The sequence below is a fragment of the Sinohyriopsis cumingii genome, chromosome 7, assembly GCF_028554795.1.
Source record: "Sinohyriopsis cumingii isolate HCF-2022 chromosome 7, ASM2855479v2, whole genome shotgun sequence".
In the NCBI taxonomy this organism is placed as follows: domain Eukaryota; kingdom Metazoa; phylum Mollusca; class Bivalvia; order Unionida; family Unionidae; genus Sinohyriopsis; species Sinohyriopsis cumingii.
In genome coordinates, this window is record NC_142967.1 from 138,082,896 (window position 1) to 138,099,898 (window position 17,003).

The following is a 17,003-nucleotide window of genomic DNA, read 5'->3' on the forward strand; positions in this document are numbered from 1 at the left end:
TGAGAGACTGACCTAATAATGTGTGTGTGTGTGTGTGTGGGAGAGACTGACCTAATAATGTATGTGTGTGTGTGTGTGTGTGTGTGTGTGAGTGAGACTGACCTAATAATGTATGTGTGTGTGTGTGTGGGGGGGGAGATTACTAATAATGATTACAGCAGAAACACTTGCATCAAACATTTTGATTTTTTTCTTCTTTCATTCTATTGCAATTTTCAAACTGTTTTAAGAGAAATATTTCAAGGAAATGTCATAAGGTAAAGTCATGTAAAAATGCCAAAATGTACGATTTTTGTCAAATGCTAAAAGAAACAGTGGCAAAAAAACACTGCAATTTATAATGATTGGAAATCAGAGCTTAAATGGGTACAGGTGATTAGCTTTATGCAAAATGGATTTTAAGATAGGATATGGGGAGTTGTTGTTGTTGTTGTTCTAGGGTTTAACGCCATTTTTCAGCACATGATAGGCTATACATGGCGGCCAGTATAACTGGTGGAGGAAGAACCCTTGAAAACCCAGGGAAGAACCACCAACCCACAAGAAGCTACTGGGAGACTTTCCCACGTACCCACGCTAGCTGAGCCTGAGACTCGAACCCACGCAGACAGTGGTGAGATGGCAGTGATCTGGAACGGTGAGCGCTTTTGACCACTCAGCCACTTGGGGCCCGAAGAAATGATATATTAGGCATATGCAGACACCATTGCACATTGATTCTTATGTAAGAAACACACCCACTTTAAATGAAAAAACAAACAAACCCCTTAAAATGCCTTATAAAACCCGAAAAAAGCCCTTCTGATTCAGAATCCAATCTACTGATCTAAATTTATAAATCTACAGATTTTATGACCAGGTTCTGTCAAATGTATGAACTAGCATTTACTAGAAACATCAGTGATGCGGGTTGAAAATCATAGCTAGAAAAACAGACCAAGAAAAGCCTTTTAAAGACAGTTATACATTTTCTCATTATTCACAATACTTGTTTCACGGGACTATTATGTCAACGACAATTTACAATTCTGTATGCAGTTCAAGACCTGACCAAATATCAATGTAAGAAAAACCTCTGGCTAAAATACTTGAAATCTGTTGGTATGACACAGATGCCCCCACTAAAATGATGCAATTGCAGGACAAAGTGATAAACAAAACAAGGCCCATAACTCTAGTTAAGTCTGTCAAAGAAAGGTTTAAAAAATTTGTTTGTTTCCTTATTATAAAGGCTTATACAAAAAATAAAATAAGTTTTGAAGCAAAACTGAAATTTGCAATGGAGAAGTGACCTGATTTGATGTCAGGTGAAGGTCAGATTTAAGTAACACTATATACCTGAAAATTCTATGATTTTCAATTAACTGAGTTCAATTAATAAAGCTTATAAATTATAAATGCCTCCTTCCAATTTCTGTTGTGGTAAGCTGATTGAAAATAGGTATTCTTTTTAAATAAGCACCTAATTATGTAATAAATTTACTGTGAACTTGTTTAGCTTAGTAAATTCTGCAACATATTCTCGTCATAAAAATGTTGCTTACAATGACTAAAACGAAAGTGTATTACTGACCCTTGATGGTTGGAGACAGCCCCTATCACCCCTAAAATACAGGGCCACCCATCATTTAGTGTGTCTCCATTACTGTGTAAAATCTGGAAGATGCATTCGAGCTGCTTCTGCCGAATGTCAGGATGCATGATTGTAGACATCTCTTGAAGTGGGCTAAGGATCATTAACTGCAATCTCTGAAAGCAAATTCAATTTTACAGTAAAAGGGAGATAACTCCAGCAAACATTACAATTCTTTACAAGCTGGGCTTATTTCCCCTTTATTATGTCAGCATCACAATGACCGTATAAGATGGTACAGTATATTGTTTTAATGTGAAGGTACAAAATATACACGAGATGAAAAATAGAATAAGAATTTGAACTATCAACAAAACATACTGGGGGGGATGGGAATGTCTTTTGATTTAAGCACTCGGGTAACAAAAGAGTAATTCATGAGTGTTAGTATTTTAATAATTTATGATTAATTTCTCAATCAATTTATTGTAAAAAATGTTTCCTATTGTTATATAAATAAACCAATTGAAATGCCAGAGTATCTGTAGAATAATTATTTTTTTTCAGAATTGGTACCAACAACTAACCATTTCAAGTCTCAGAATTGGTACCAACAACTAACCATTTCAAGTCTCAGAATTGGTACCAACAACTAACCATTTCAAGTCTCAGAATTGGTACCAACAACTAACCATTTCAAGTCTAAGAATTGGTACCAACAACTAACCATTTCAAGTCTCAGAATTGGTACCAACAACTAACCATTTCAAGTCTCAGAACTGGTACCAACAACTAACCATTTCAAGTCTCAGAATTGGTACCAACAACTAACCATTTCAAGTTTACGCAGTAATACACCATTTTATTATGCAACTTGAACTGTGGCCACAATTTTCCAAATTGAAAATTTCATAACTCGAGTTGAAATTGGATGATAAATTTAATGGAAAAACCAAACAATTTGGACCGCTCTGGTGGCCTAGTGGTTAGAGTGTCCGGCTCAGATGCAGGAGGTCGCAGGTTGCAACCCAGGACAAGTCATACCAAAGACTTAAAAAAATTGTACTATTAGCTGCCTTGCTAGACACTCAGCATTATGAGGTTAGTGTTAGGACTGGTCGGCCTGGTGTCAGGATCATGTAAAGTTATAAATCCAAATCTCTCTCTCTCTCTCTCTCTATCTCTTTCTCTCTCTCTCTCTCTCTCTCACACACACACAGACACACACACAGACACACACACACACACACACTTTCTTGTTTTAGTGTCAACTAACCTGGTAAAAATACATGTAAGATTATAAAGATTAGATCAAGATAATTATAAGATTGCAAGATATTAATTTTCCTTATTTTATGGCACATCTGCATTCTTTATCCAAAAACCAAAAGGACCCTTAGCCCTGGATAACTGGTGTCAAAGGTGGTCAAATTCCATTTGGCAGGGGTCTTCTTTTAGATAAAATTTGCAAAAATGTTTTTCTACTTTATATTATTGCATCATTTGTATAAATCTGAAAAAAGCTAGGACACTGTCTGTCAAATTTGGTCAAATTATGTGGAGCATTTATTTAGAATATTTAAGTTTTTCTATTTTTAGTAACAGCAGCCATATTTGATAGCAGACTGATATCATGATGGGATCGGACAGATGGACAGACTGATGTGGGATGTGGCAGGATAAGACATGAAGTGATATGATGGGACAGACACATATGGGATGTGGCAGGATAAGACATGAAGTGATATGATGGGACAGACACATATGGGATGTGGCAGGATAAGACATGATGTGATATGATGGGACAGACACATATGGGATGTGGCAGGATAAGACATGAAGTGATATGATGGGACAGACATGTGGGATGTGGCAGGATAAGACATTAAGTGATATGATGGGACAGACACATGTGGGATGTGGCAGGATAAGACATGAAGTGATATGATGGGATGGACACATGTGGGATGTGGCAGGATAAGACATGAAGTGATATGATAGGATGGGACAGATGGCTGTGGGAAACACTATGTGCTACCTGCATATATATGGTATGGGCACACAAATTTAAAGAAAAGCATAACTTGTTTAAGCTGTATTCAAATTTAAAACATGGAAAAAAATATTTTCATATATAATCTTCCTTGTTATCATCTTATACATTGGTCGATAGTGGTAACACAGGCATATGCTTCTCACTAGAATGCACCTTAGATAATGTTGTTGCTGTTTTTGTGGTTTAATGCCATTTCTCAGAGCAAGATAGCCCGTATATGTCAGCCAGTATAACTTATGGAGGAAGAACCTGGAAAACCATAGTTACTGTTACGTACCATTTATGTATGGATAACTTCTATCCGCATGGGTTTGAATCTTGGGCTTGACCAATGTGGGTATTGAGAAAGCCTGCCATTAGCTTCCCGTGCATCAGTGTTCCTTACTGGGATTTTCCTGCATTCTTCCTCCAATAGTTATACTGGGGTTAAACCCCAAAACAACAACATTATCTGAGGTGCATTGTAGTGAGAAACATATGCCCGTATTACCACCATGGACCAATGTTATATTTAGAACAAGAATATACAAAGTATGTGTCATATCATGGAAAAAGGTGTGTTATCTAGAATTGTCATAACTGAGGTGCATGTTATATCAAAATTGTGTTATCTATCTAAGGTGTGTTATCTAGAATTGTCATAACTGAGGTACATGTTATATCAAAATTGTGTTATCTATCTAAGGTGTGTGATCTAGAATTGTCATAACTGAGGTACATGTTATATCAAAATTGTGTTATCTATCTAAGGTGTGTGATCTAGAATTGTCATAACTGAGGTGCATGTTATATCAAAATTGTGTTATCTATCTAAGGTGTGTGATCTAGAATTGTCATAACTGAGGTGCATGTTATATCAAAATTGTGTTATCTATCTAAGGTGTGTGATCTAGAATTGTCGTAACTGAGGTGCATGTTATATCAAAATTGTGTTATCTATCTAAGGTGTGTGATCTAGAATTGTCGTAACTGAGGTACATGTTATATCAAAATTGTGTTATCTATCTAAGGTGTGTGATCTAGAATTGTCATAACTGAGGTGCATGTTATACCAAAATTGTGTTATCTATCTAAGGTGTGTGATCTAGAATTGTCATAACTGAGGTGCATGTTATATCAAAATTGTGTTATCTATCTAAGGTGTGTGATCTAGAATTGTCATAACTGAGGTGCATGTTATATCAAAATTGTGTTATCTATCTAAGGTGTGTGATCTAGAATTGTCATAACTGAGGTGCATGTTATATCAAAATTGTGTTATCTATCTAAGGTGTGTGATCTAGAATTGTCATAACTGAGGTGCATGTTATATCAAAATTGTGTTATCAATCTAAGGTGTGTGATCTAGAATTGTCATAACTGAGGTACATGTTATATCAAAATTGTGTTATCTAAGGTGGATGCTACACCAAGAATTGTATTTTCTGAGGCGCATGTTAGTACAAGAGTTGTGTTGACTGAGGTGGGAAGCTGGTGGGGGGCGAGTGGTCTAAACCACTCATCAATACTATTCACTGTCATCTCACTTCTATCTGCATGGGTTGGACAAGTATATTTAAATTACATGTTACGATCATTTCTCTGAGATATCAGGATCAGACAACCTTAACTAAGATGAGAATTTCAATCAAATTTGTCAAGAATGTTTGAAAATTTTAAATGTTCATATATTTATGTGTAAGGACAGATAAATGTATACACTTTCTTCTGAGCTAGTAACAGAGTCGAAATCTTCAAAGGTACCCGAGACCATCTTAAAAAAGGAATAAAAATTGACTATGTAGTGTAACCAACACTGGCATTTTAGTTCCAGCTCAATTTCTCTGCATCTGTCCTTTTCTATGAAACTGATTTCTCGAGAAAGTTCCATCAACAGCTAACCGCAGTATCTTAGTTGGTAAAGTGTCAGACTCATAATATAAGGGTCCTGGGTTTGATACCTGCCCAGGTCAATCCAGGTCAGCTGCCTTGGTGTGTGCTTGTGAATGACACTTAGCTCCCGTTTCCATGATATAGACAATAACAGAATTATAAATGCTATTAAAATCCACAAAACAATAAAACTATCTTTAATTGCAATTAGCTGATATTAGTAACCACATCAGACATGCTAGAAGTGTTCCAAATGCCCATGGGCTGTTTTTTTTTTACAGTTAATAATATACTACTAAGAAACCCTTACCAGATTTTGATGTAGCGGCGGATCATACTTGTGACTTAGCGCACCCTTAACCATGTAGGTGACAGCCTCTGCACCCCAACCTCTCAGGCCTGCATTTGGATGCTGACATACCTACAGGGTAAATTCAAAATATCGAATTACACAAGAAGTATAGTTTTACAAACACTACAAATTCATTTTTATTTGTGCCAGTCAGTTATTTGTGGTTTTGCAATTTATATTAAAATTTTAATCCTGCTTCCATAGCTATGTCTTGGAAAAAAAACAGGCTGATATTTAGATCTGGTCTTGAAATTTATAAGACAGCAAAAACAAAATCCACCAAAACTGGTACCCCACCTAAATTGGCACCCCACAAATAAAGTACTCCACAATTAAAATGAATCCACATTATTGTGCCTTTTCTATAAAATATGAAACTAACAAAAATGCCTGCCTCTCTCACCGCTCACGCATACAAATGCAAAGATGAGTGTAAATTCACAATTTTAGTCACTTTAAATGCATAAATGCAAAGCAGATACTAAAAAAGTTGTCACATAAATAGCAGCAATGGGCCATTTCTTTGTTATCTGCAAAATAGAAAAAGAAAGTTAATTTTTATCTTTTAGTGACTTTTTTCACATGACACGTAACTCAGCAACAATAAAAATGTCTTCTTTGCCAAAATATAACTACTTTAAATAATCTTTTAAAACTGTATTCCATTTGGATTCATTGAAATGTAACTTTACAACACTGACATATATTTCATTTACAGTATATACTCACTTATATGTCCAGACCAGCTGCCAACAACATAGACCCTGATCTGCCGCTGCATAATACATTGGCAGATCATATTGCTTCTTCTAATGATTACTCCTAATAAAATGCGTCGATCCACATCCGCAGATGCATTACCAATATGTGATGGTAGATATGGGTCTGTGCAATTTTAAGCTGGAATCAACTTGCAAGCAAATATATATAGTTTCAATGAATCCTTAGCTCTGTGAGGTTTAAAATTATCATTTCAGCAATTTAAAAATGGAAAAATAAGAATCAGAACAAAGCTGATTTGTCCTGTCTACATTTTTTTTGTAAATTTAGCATGTTGATTCTTTTCAAGAAAAACAAAGATGTTAAAACAAATAAAGACAATTCTGCAAATATGCTTTATGTCCAAATCAACAACCAGTAAATATTTTCTTACCCTTTAGAAAGAAACCAGAAAGCATCTTGGCTATTATACCATGTCATTTTAATCTTTGAAGCTCTGAAAATATAAATTACAATACATGTACTTGTGAAACCAATTGATTTTTAACCAACATTACCATAAATAGACAGTCAAGCACAACTGCATACTGCAAAGATCTGTGAAGTTGCTGTGCAGAAATGAAAGTGGGTGGGTCTATCATTCATGGGCCACAACTTTGCTAAGGCATGATGCAGGGGCTATAACTCAGCTTAATGATGATGATGATGATGATGATGATGATGATGATGATAATGATGAATGCTTATATTACACTCAGCTTCATCAATATTAATTAGACTACACAATTTAAACATTATAAGGGAGTTTATGTGTGGAAAGAAAAGTGGGTGGGTTTGACAAATACATTTGTCTAGAATCAAATAGGTTTGAGAATTATAATTTAACCCAAGCAGGAATGGAACCCATATCTATAGTAATGGTGCCCACAACCTAGTTGTCATGCACCAAAGCACTAATCCACTCAGGCAAGTACTTGTACAAAACAAAAGGATGGAACAAACTCAAATAAAACAGCTTATGCTGCATGGGCACCAATTGGCCAGACATTCAAAAATTTACACTTGGCCTCCCCACCCCCATGCCTGTATACCAAACAAATCAATTTTAGTGCTTATCTCCAAATCCCTGCACCATTTATGGATCTTTGATTATGTCTAAAGAATCATCTCTAAATCCCACACTATTTATGGATCACTGATTATGTCTAAGAAACATTAATAATGTCAAAATAATTATCTCTAAATCCTACAATATTTATCACTGATTATGTCAAAAGAACTATCTCTAAATCCTACACTATTTATGGATCAATGAGTATGTCAAAAGAACTATCTCGTAATCCTACACTGTTTATGGATCATTGATTATGTCTAAAGAATCATCTCTAAATCCCACACTATTTATGGATCACTGATTATGTCTAAAAATCATTAATTATGTCAAAAGAATTATCTCTAATCCTACACTATTTATGGATCATTGATTATGTCTAAAGAACTGTCCCTAAATCCTACACTATTTATGGATCATTGATCATGTCTAAAGAAATATCTCTCCTACAATATTTATAGATTATTATGTCTAAAGATAATTGATTATGTCTAAAGAATTATCTCTCCTAAAATATTTATGGATTACTGTTTATGTCTAAAGAATTGTCTTTAAATCCTACAATATTTATGGATTATTGATTATGTCTAAAGAATTATCTCTAAATCCTACAATATTTATGGATCATTGATTATGTTTAAAGAATTATATCTCCTACAATATTTATGGATTATTGATTATGTCTAAAGATAATTGATTATGTCTAAAGAATTATCTCTAAAGCCTACACTATTTCTGGATGACTGATTAGGTCTAAAGAAATATCTCTAAATCTCACTATTTATGGATCACTGATTATCTCTAAAAAATTATGTCTAAATCCTACACTAATTATTGATCACTGATTATGTCTAAGTAATTACCTCTAAATTCCACAATATTTATGGATCATTGATTATGTTTGAAGCATGATCTCTAATCACACACTATTTATGGATCACTGATTAGGTCTAAATAATTATCTCTAAATTCTACACTAGTTATGGATCATTACAGTGAAAGAATTATCTCTAAATCTCACACTATTTCTGGATCATTGATTACGTCTAAAGAAATTTATAAAGAATGATGAACATGTAATCACACAGATTGGAGAGTTATAGTTCATTCTAAGCAAGAATCACACCCGCACTCCAAGTAATGGCAACCAGACCCAAGCACCAGTACTCAAATCCATTAGGGCAAGTGCTCATCTCCCAAAAAAGGTTGGAACAAGGTCAAAGGAAAGGGCTCAACATGCATGAGAACACCAGGCAGGTGAAAAATATACCCTCAGCTATACATACAGATCTATCAAACACAACTGATAATCCATTTTGCAAGGTCCATCATAATTTTCCCCATAAATAATTAATTTGTCTAACTCAGTTCACTTTGGAGATACTGGTAGTAAGCTTCTTCCATAAAACAAACTTACATTATTTTTTAAGATAAAAAAAATATATATAAAAAAATGTCAAGCAAAATATATATATATATATATATATATATATATATATATATATATATATATATATATATATATATATATATATATATATATTTATATAAAAATATAACCTTTCAATTAGAAAGAACAGTGATATACATGCATTGTAAACATTGGATATGTACAAGAGAATTCTACAGCAATAATGTAACCTAATTTTTGGGTAGATTAAGTTATCTTATCTTTTCAAAGGGTCAAACAGACAGGCAGGTAATTTTGGCTGACCTACACAAATGCCAATGAGGAAAAAGGCAACTGTTACATTTATTGTCCTTTCACAAGTGCCTTTGTACTTTATTAAATACATTTTATGTACCGTCAATACTTACTTATAAGTAAAGTCCACCTACAAATTGCATAGACCCAGATCTACCATCACATTATGCACCAGCAGATCTGGGTCTGTGCAGTTTGTTAGGAGTAATCAGTAGAACAAACAACATAGACTCTGATCTGCAGGTGCATTATGCTACAGCAGATCAGGATCTTTGTTGTTTTTAAAAGTTTGACTCAACTTATGTGCAAGTACAGTGCATATATGGTAATTGGCAAAATAGATGAATCTTGCAGATCCTATCCAAAGGTTAAGCTGACATCTTAGAATACCTGGGATGCCAAAAGATGTTCCTATTTATGCCTTTCTTAACTGACACATCTATCTCTTGAAGGGTGATATACAAGCCAGCACAAAGATCTGTGCATTAATCATAAATGATGTATAAGAAAATTGCAAGAAATTACAAGTCAAACTCAGCTCAAGAACATCTTTATTCTGATATTCAGAAAACTCGTATATTCCCATCTTGTTTATCTCAGAACAAAATTAACTTTTTTCTTTGTTTTTTAAATTTACTTAACTGATAAAACAAAAATTCACCTGTCAAATGTTCTCAGTGTCACTGATACTTATTCTATCATACCTTCGGTAATATTTTGTACACACTTATTACCAAGTAATATTTTTTTATTTATTTGAGTAAATCATTATATATACAAATATGGATTCTTTTCTGCTAAATTTTATATAGGAAAATTAACAGAATAGAATCATAAGTAATTAGAGCAAAATCCCAGAAAGAAAAATTATGAAAAAACATTTTAGGAACTGATGGTGTGATGTGATTTTGATTTTTGACATAGCTTTAACAATTTTTCAGTCATATTGCTACGATGTCTGCAATGTGGCAGTTTAAAGTGATGTCTAGCAGTGGGGCATCATGCCGCAGATATGTAGCATGATGTCCCACCCAGTCACATTATCCTGACACCAGGCCGACCAGTCCTAACATTAATCTCTTAATGCTGAATGCCAAGCGAGGCAGCTGTTAGTACCATTTTTTAAGTCTCTGGTATGACTCAGCTGGAGATCGAACCCATGACCTCCCGCATCCGAGGCAGATGCTCTAACCACTAGGCCACCGGAGCAGTATGAACTGATGGTACATGAATAATTAGAGGGCAGGAAATATTTCCCATGTTGTGGATCTTATGATTTCAAGTAACAGACCATGATTTAACATCCCACTGCATTAAATATTATCTTGGTTGATGCTACTGAATTTGGGATAGGGAGGGGACATATGATACTGGAATAAATGTAGTACATATAGTTCATTGTTCTAATTTTGTACAGGTATTTTCAGCTACCGTAACCTGATGATATACCCAAGATCTAGATATAATCTTTTAAACAAGACCTAGCTACACATATCTATTACACATTATCTAGCAACACAAATCTAATACTGATTATTTAGTAACACAAGTCTATAATGTAACTACACAAACCTATTACACATTATCTAGCACACAAATCTATTACACATTATCTAGCTACACAAATCTATTAAACATTATCTAGCTACACAAATCTATCTAGCTACACAAATATATTACACATTATCTAGCACACAAATCTATTACACATTATCTAGCTACACAAATCTATTAAACATTATCTAGCTACACAAATCTATTAAACATTATCCAGCTATACTAATCTATTGCACATTATCTAGCTACACAAATCTTTTAAACATTATCTAGCTACACAAAACTATTACACATTATCTAGTGACACAAATCTATTACATATAACCTAGCTACACAAATCTGTTACACATTATCTAGCTACACAAATCTATTACACATTACCTAGCTACACAAACCTTTAACACATTATCTAGCTACACAAATCTATTACACATTACCTAGCTACACAAATCTTTTACTCATTATCTAGCTACACAAATCTATTACACATTATCTAGCTACACAAATCTTGTACACAAGATCTTGATACACAAATCTACACAAGATCTAGCTAAAAACATCACTTGCACAAGATCTAACAACAAAAATCTTTTACATGAGACTTGGCAACAAGACTCTTTTACACAAAATCTATTCACACATTTTTTTGATTTTATTTAAACATGTATATTTACATATTCACCTACAGTGTCTGTGAAATATATCACCATGCTCCCCAGCTGTCCTTCCCACCCACCCCCACTTAAATGAAAACACATATTACTGTACTTGATACAGCATGAACAAATGTATAAAACAGAACCATTCATATGTCATCAATTATGACAGGAAAGCAGTTCATGTTATTTCACAGAAAGTTTTTTATGCCTATGTTTAGACACTGCACATGGTCCTTATAATCAAAATTAGCTTTCTAGATGGTTGTGCATTGTACGGAAGATTTATTTAGCTTACAGACTGTACTAAACATGACTTGGTTTAATAGAAATTAAGAAATGCACAAAACAGAATAATCGGTGTGTATCTGACAGTTGTAACAGAAATATTTTTTATAAATGATATCATCATTTGCTCCTATTCATACTGTGCCAATGGTACTATTTTCAAAGTTAAAGGAGACATTATGAATCACTGCCTTTTCTCTGAAAAGTGCAGGGTAATCCAAAGCTAGGCAGCAACTTACAAATTAGTAATGGAAGATCTGGATACTTGGATTGTTATGCATTTTACGAACATTGTTGGCTTTTTGATGCTGAGGAAATGGGAGCTAGGTGCTTGTCTTAAGGACACACTAAGGCAGCTAATCAAACCCATGACCCTTGGATTATGAAAGTAACGTGGAGAAAATGTAATTTTCAGAGTGGCCTTAGAAAGGTGGTATGTTCCATTTACGTGATCCAATTATTGATACCACTGATATTTCTTTCTACCAATAACTACCCAGCAATCACATTTTTATTGGAGACTCTAGCAGGCAAAAGGAAATTAAAACCATTAAAACAGTTAGATGATATAGTTTCAATTTAAGTCTAAAATTTGACCTTAGGTCTTAATGTCAACTATAATACACATGTCTTGTGTACAGTCTTCAAAACCAGCAGTTACATCATCTGTGGCTAACATGTAATCTGGAAAATGCAATTATTTGAAACTGTTATCATCCACGGTTTGTGAATGACACAAGAAAGAAGATGCTGCCTTTTTTTATATAAGTTTTAAACAATTTTGGTAATTTCTGCTAAAGAACAGATGTCAATCTTCCCATCCTTCCAATGGTCTGTCAGAGACAGTATCTGTAACAGAATATACCAGCTTATAGTCAGACCACCTTATAATGAAGTACATAATTTTGAGTATTCCCTCACTATATCACTGTGTATGGTAGCCAAAGAGTATACGACTTTTATAGTGAGACCATGTTATAATGAACTAAATAATTTTGAATATTCCCTCATTATATCAGTGTATGGGAGCCACAGACTTTACCACTTTGCAGTCAGAACACCTTATAATGAAGTATATAATGTTGAGTATTCCCTCATTATATCACTGTATATGGGAGCCATAGGTTATACCACTTTTTATAGTCAGACCACCTTATAATGAACTAAATAATTTTGAGTATTCCCTCACTATATCACTGTGTATGGGAGCCATAGAGTATACCACTTTATACTGAGACCACCATATAATGAAGTACATAATTTTGAGTATTCCCTCAATATATCACTGTGTATGGGAGCCATAGGGTATACCACTTTTTATAGTCAGACCACCTTATAATGAACTAAATAATTTTGAGTATTCCCTCATTATATCACTGTGTATGGGAGCCACAGAGTATACCACCTTGCAGTCAGAACACCTTATAATGAAGTACATAATTTGAGTATTCCCTCACTATATCACTGTATATGGAAGCCATAGGGTATACCACTTTTTATAGGCAGACCACCTTATAATGAAGTATATAATTTTGAGTATTCCTCACTGTATCACTATGTATGGGAGCAATATAGTACACCACTTCATAGTGATACCACCTTATAATGAAGTACATAATAGAATATTCCCTCAATATATCACTGTATGAATGCCAGACTATACTTTATTTTGAGATCACCTTATAAGGAACTACATAAAAGAGTATTCCCTCACTATATCACTTTGAATGAGAACCAGAAAGGATACCCCTTTATAGTCAGACCACCTTAAAATGAAGTACATAGTAGATAATTCAAACAATATGTCGCTACATGGGAGTCATATGGGGAGAACATCTTATAATGAAAATGTAATTCATTTAATTTCACTACTACTGAATGAAACTGTTTCCATCAGACTACCTGCCATAAAACAGGAACCATGTTATAATGAAGGTCAAAGGTTAATGTTCATTCGATGTAATTTTACTTGAAACCGTTAGAAGGATCTGCACTCCTCTGAAATTAATTTTTTCATATTATTTTCAAATTTGACATTAATTGGAATTCCAAGATACTGCCAAAAAAAACAACAACCTAGGAGTTGATGCATGAGAATTAATTAATGTCTTCTAATATAATTATATTAATTAAAGAAGAAATAGAAATGTATATAAGAAACAGATCCTTGGGATGGCTAGCGATCAAGTGTAACAAAATGGCTTCCTTTGCAGAAAAAAGGTACAATTTCCAATGTCATAAAGTATGAGATAAACAAAAATAAGGACGAAACCATCAGTTACTGTTTCAGACATTCCCTGAAGAGATTATTGTAGCATCTAGTGGGAGGAATATAATTCAGTGTTTAGTATTTAGTGTTATTTTTGTATTTATCTAGTATGTTAGTATCTAGTGCTAAATAGTATTTTAGTATCTAGTCTTATCTATTATTTTAGTATCTAGCATCTAGAACTATACTGTATTTTAGTATCTAGTGTTATCTATGTTAGTGTCTAGTATTATCAATTATTTTAGTATCTAGTGTTATCTAGTATTTTAGTAACAAGTGTTATCATTTTAGTATCTAGCACTACATAGTTTAGTATCTTATGCAGTTAATTGTTTTAGTATATAGTGCTATATAGCATTTTAGTATCTAGTGTTAACTAGTATTTTAATATCTATTGTTATCTAGTATTTTAGTATCTAGTTTTATCAATTTCAGTATCTTGTGCTATATAGTATTTTAGTATCTAATGTTACCTAGTATTTTAACATCTGTTATCTAGTATTTTAGTATCTAGTTTCATCAATTATTTTAGTTATCATGTGCTATATTCGATCCAGAATCAAACACAAAATTTGTTCTCTGCGCTACGTTTCACTGTCGGACTCTAGTCCAACATACCTATCCGACCTCACCCATGTGTACACACCAGCAAGATACTTACGCTCCTCTTCTGACAATCGTATACTCATTATTCCCACTAATAAAACAAAGTCATATGGACAGCGTTCTTTTGCATACTAGGGCCCAGCAACGTGGAATGAATTGCCCACTGAACTTAGACACAAAGACACGGTGATCCCATTCAAGAGTGCTCTCAAAACTCACTTATTTCGACTGCAAGAACAAACTTAAAGACCTAATAATATTTCCTACCTTAAATATTCTCAGCAGCTTTTTTTATTTTTTTAATGTTTTCTAATTTCATGGTGTTTGTTTTTGTAATCATATCATTATATGTTTTTTTATCTTATAGATGTTGTCTAATGTTGTAAAGTACTTAGAGCTTCTAAAGATTAGGCGCTATACAAAGTCCTCATTATTATTATTATATAGCATTTTAGTATCTTATGCAATTATTTCAGTATTTTGTACTATAGTAGTATTTTAGTATCTAGTGTTATCTAGTATTTTAACATCTATTGTTATCTAGTATTTTAGTATCTAGTTTTATCAATTATTTTAGTATCTTATGCAGTCAATGATTTTAGTATCTAGTGCTATATAGTATTTTAGTATCTAGTGTTACCTAGTATTTTAACATCTATTGTTATCTAGTATTTTATTATCTAGTTTTATCAATTATTTTAGTATCATGTGCTATATAGCATTTTAGTATCTTATGCAGTCAATGATTTTAGTATCTAGTGTTATCTAGTATTTTAACATCTATTGTTATCTAGTATTTTAGTATCTAGTTTTATCAATTATTTAGTATCATGTGCTATATAGCATTTTAGTATCTAGTGTTACCTAGTATGTTAATATCTAGTGTTATTTGTAAGCAAAATTCTTGTACAAAAAATCCATGATTGATAGAAATAAATTCAGGTTGACCTAAATATCTGGACCATGCAATTATCCATACACCAGATTTTCAAAATTTATAATAATTTTCAACAGTGCAAAAAACTTCAGACAGCAGGGCTTTTTTGTTTGTACTAAAAACTTAATTGGATAGACAGTTGTTAGACCTTGCATCTGCTTTGATTTGCCCTAATTATAGCTCAGTTTTCTCAGACTTTCTCGGCTTGTTTTCTTTTATAAAAATCTTTTTACTCACTGAGTGGGACAGAGACTGACAGAGCTAAGGATTTTCTCTTCTCCAAGGGATCACCATACATATATTTTCAAAAATTTGTCACCTTCCATAAACAATTTCTCTTATGAACTAATCTGCAGAGTCACCAAAATAATGTTACTTTCAGTACATACAACATTAAAGTAGTATATTTTAGCTATTTTTTTCCTCTTTCAAAAGAGTACATCTTTTTTGTAAAGTGACATTGTTACAAAAGTAGGGACCTTAAAAGATGGTGACACTGTTAAGACATTAGTAACATTTTGTAATTAACAAAATAAAATATTTAAAATTTTATTTCATTAGAATTTTTAAAATATATTCCTATTTGATATGACCTGGGCTTTGCAGTAATTGCTTGCCTGTTGCAAGAGTTCTCTCCCTTGTAAAACTGGCACTGCACTGCATACGGTATCACGGTACCAATTGTTTTTCCATATACCTCAATGCTAATGTTTTGTGAAATAAATATACTTTCTGTCCTACTTGGGCATGCATGTCACACACTCTCATATAGAACAATGCTAGATTGTCAATTTGACAATGACATAACCAGGTACTCCACTGCATTTAAGAGAGATAACTCTACTGGAACTAGACAGGGGTAAGAGTTATCTAGTCACAACAAGCACATTTTCAGCCATGTGTACCATATTTTAAAAAAATCATAAAAAATACAAAATATGATCTAGATAGAAATTAACACAAACTCACATGTTGCCAAGAGGCTCAACTTTTTTTTAATCCAAACAGAAAGTACAACTCTTACATAATGCACCAATCACAGCTAGTTTTGTTCTTTAATTCTGAATACAATGTTCCATACACCTTAAGCTCCGCCCACCTGGACTTGCGCAATTGGTACCGTTATACCTATATAAAACCTTAATTTTTCCAATAATCTGTGAAATAGTTCGGGACTGTATAAGTAACAAATATACTTAGTCTCACTTGTGAAAAACAATTTGATGAGGTACTAACCTATGTCTTATATGAATGTGTATAGAAATGTCATTGATCTGTTTGAACTATTGTTTTCATACTTT

General features: G+C 33.3%; 1 protein-coding gene across 1 annotated transcript in view; it reads right to left on the reverse strand.

Moving 5' to 3' along the window:
- LOC149796225 (protein MON2 homolog) overlaps nucleotides 1-17,003 on the reverse strand; it is a 210,821-nt gene that overhangs the window by 100,384 nt on the left and 93,434 nt on the right. Inside the window, exons 3-5 of the mRNA XM_089966185.1 lie at nucleotides 7,007-7,069; nucleotides 5,812-5,922; nucleotides 1,574-1,749 (exon numbers count right to left, since the gene is read on the reverse strand). Of these exons, the coding sequence (XP_089822311.1) occupies nucleotides 1,574-1,749; nucleotides 5,812-5,865 (230 nt within the window). The 5' untranslated portion in view covers nucleotides 5,866-5,922; nucleotides 7,007-7,069. The remainder of the gene's footprint in view (nucleotides 1-1,573; nucleotides 1,750-5,811; nucleotides 5,923-7,006; nucleotides 7,070-17,003) is intronic.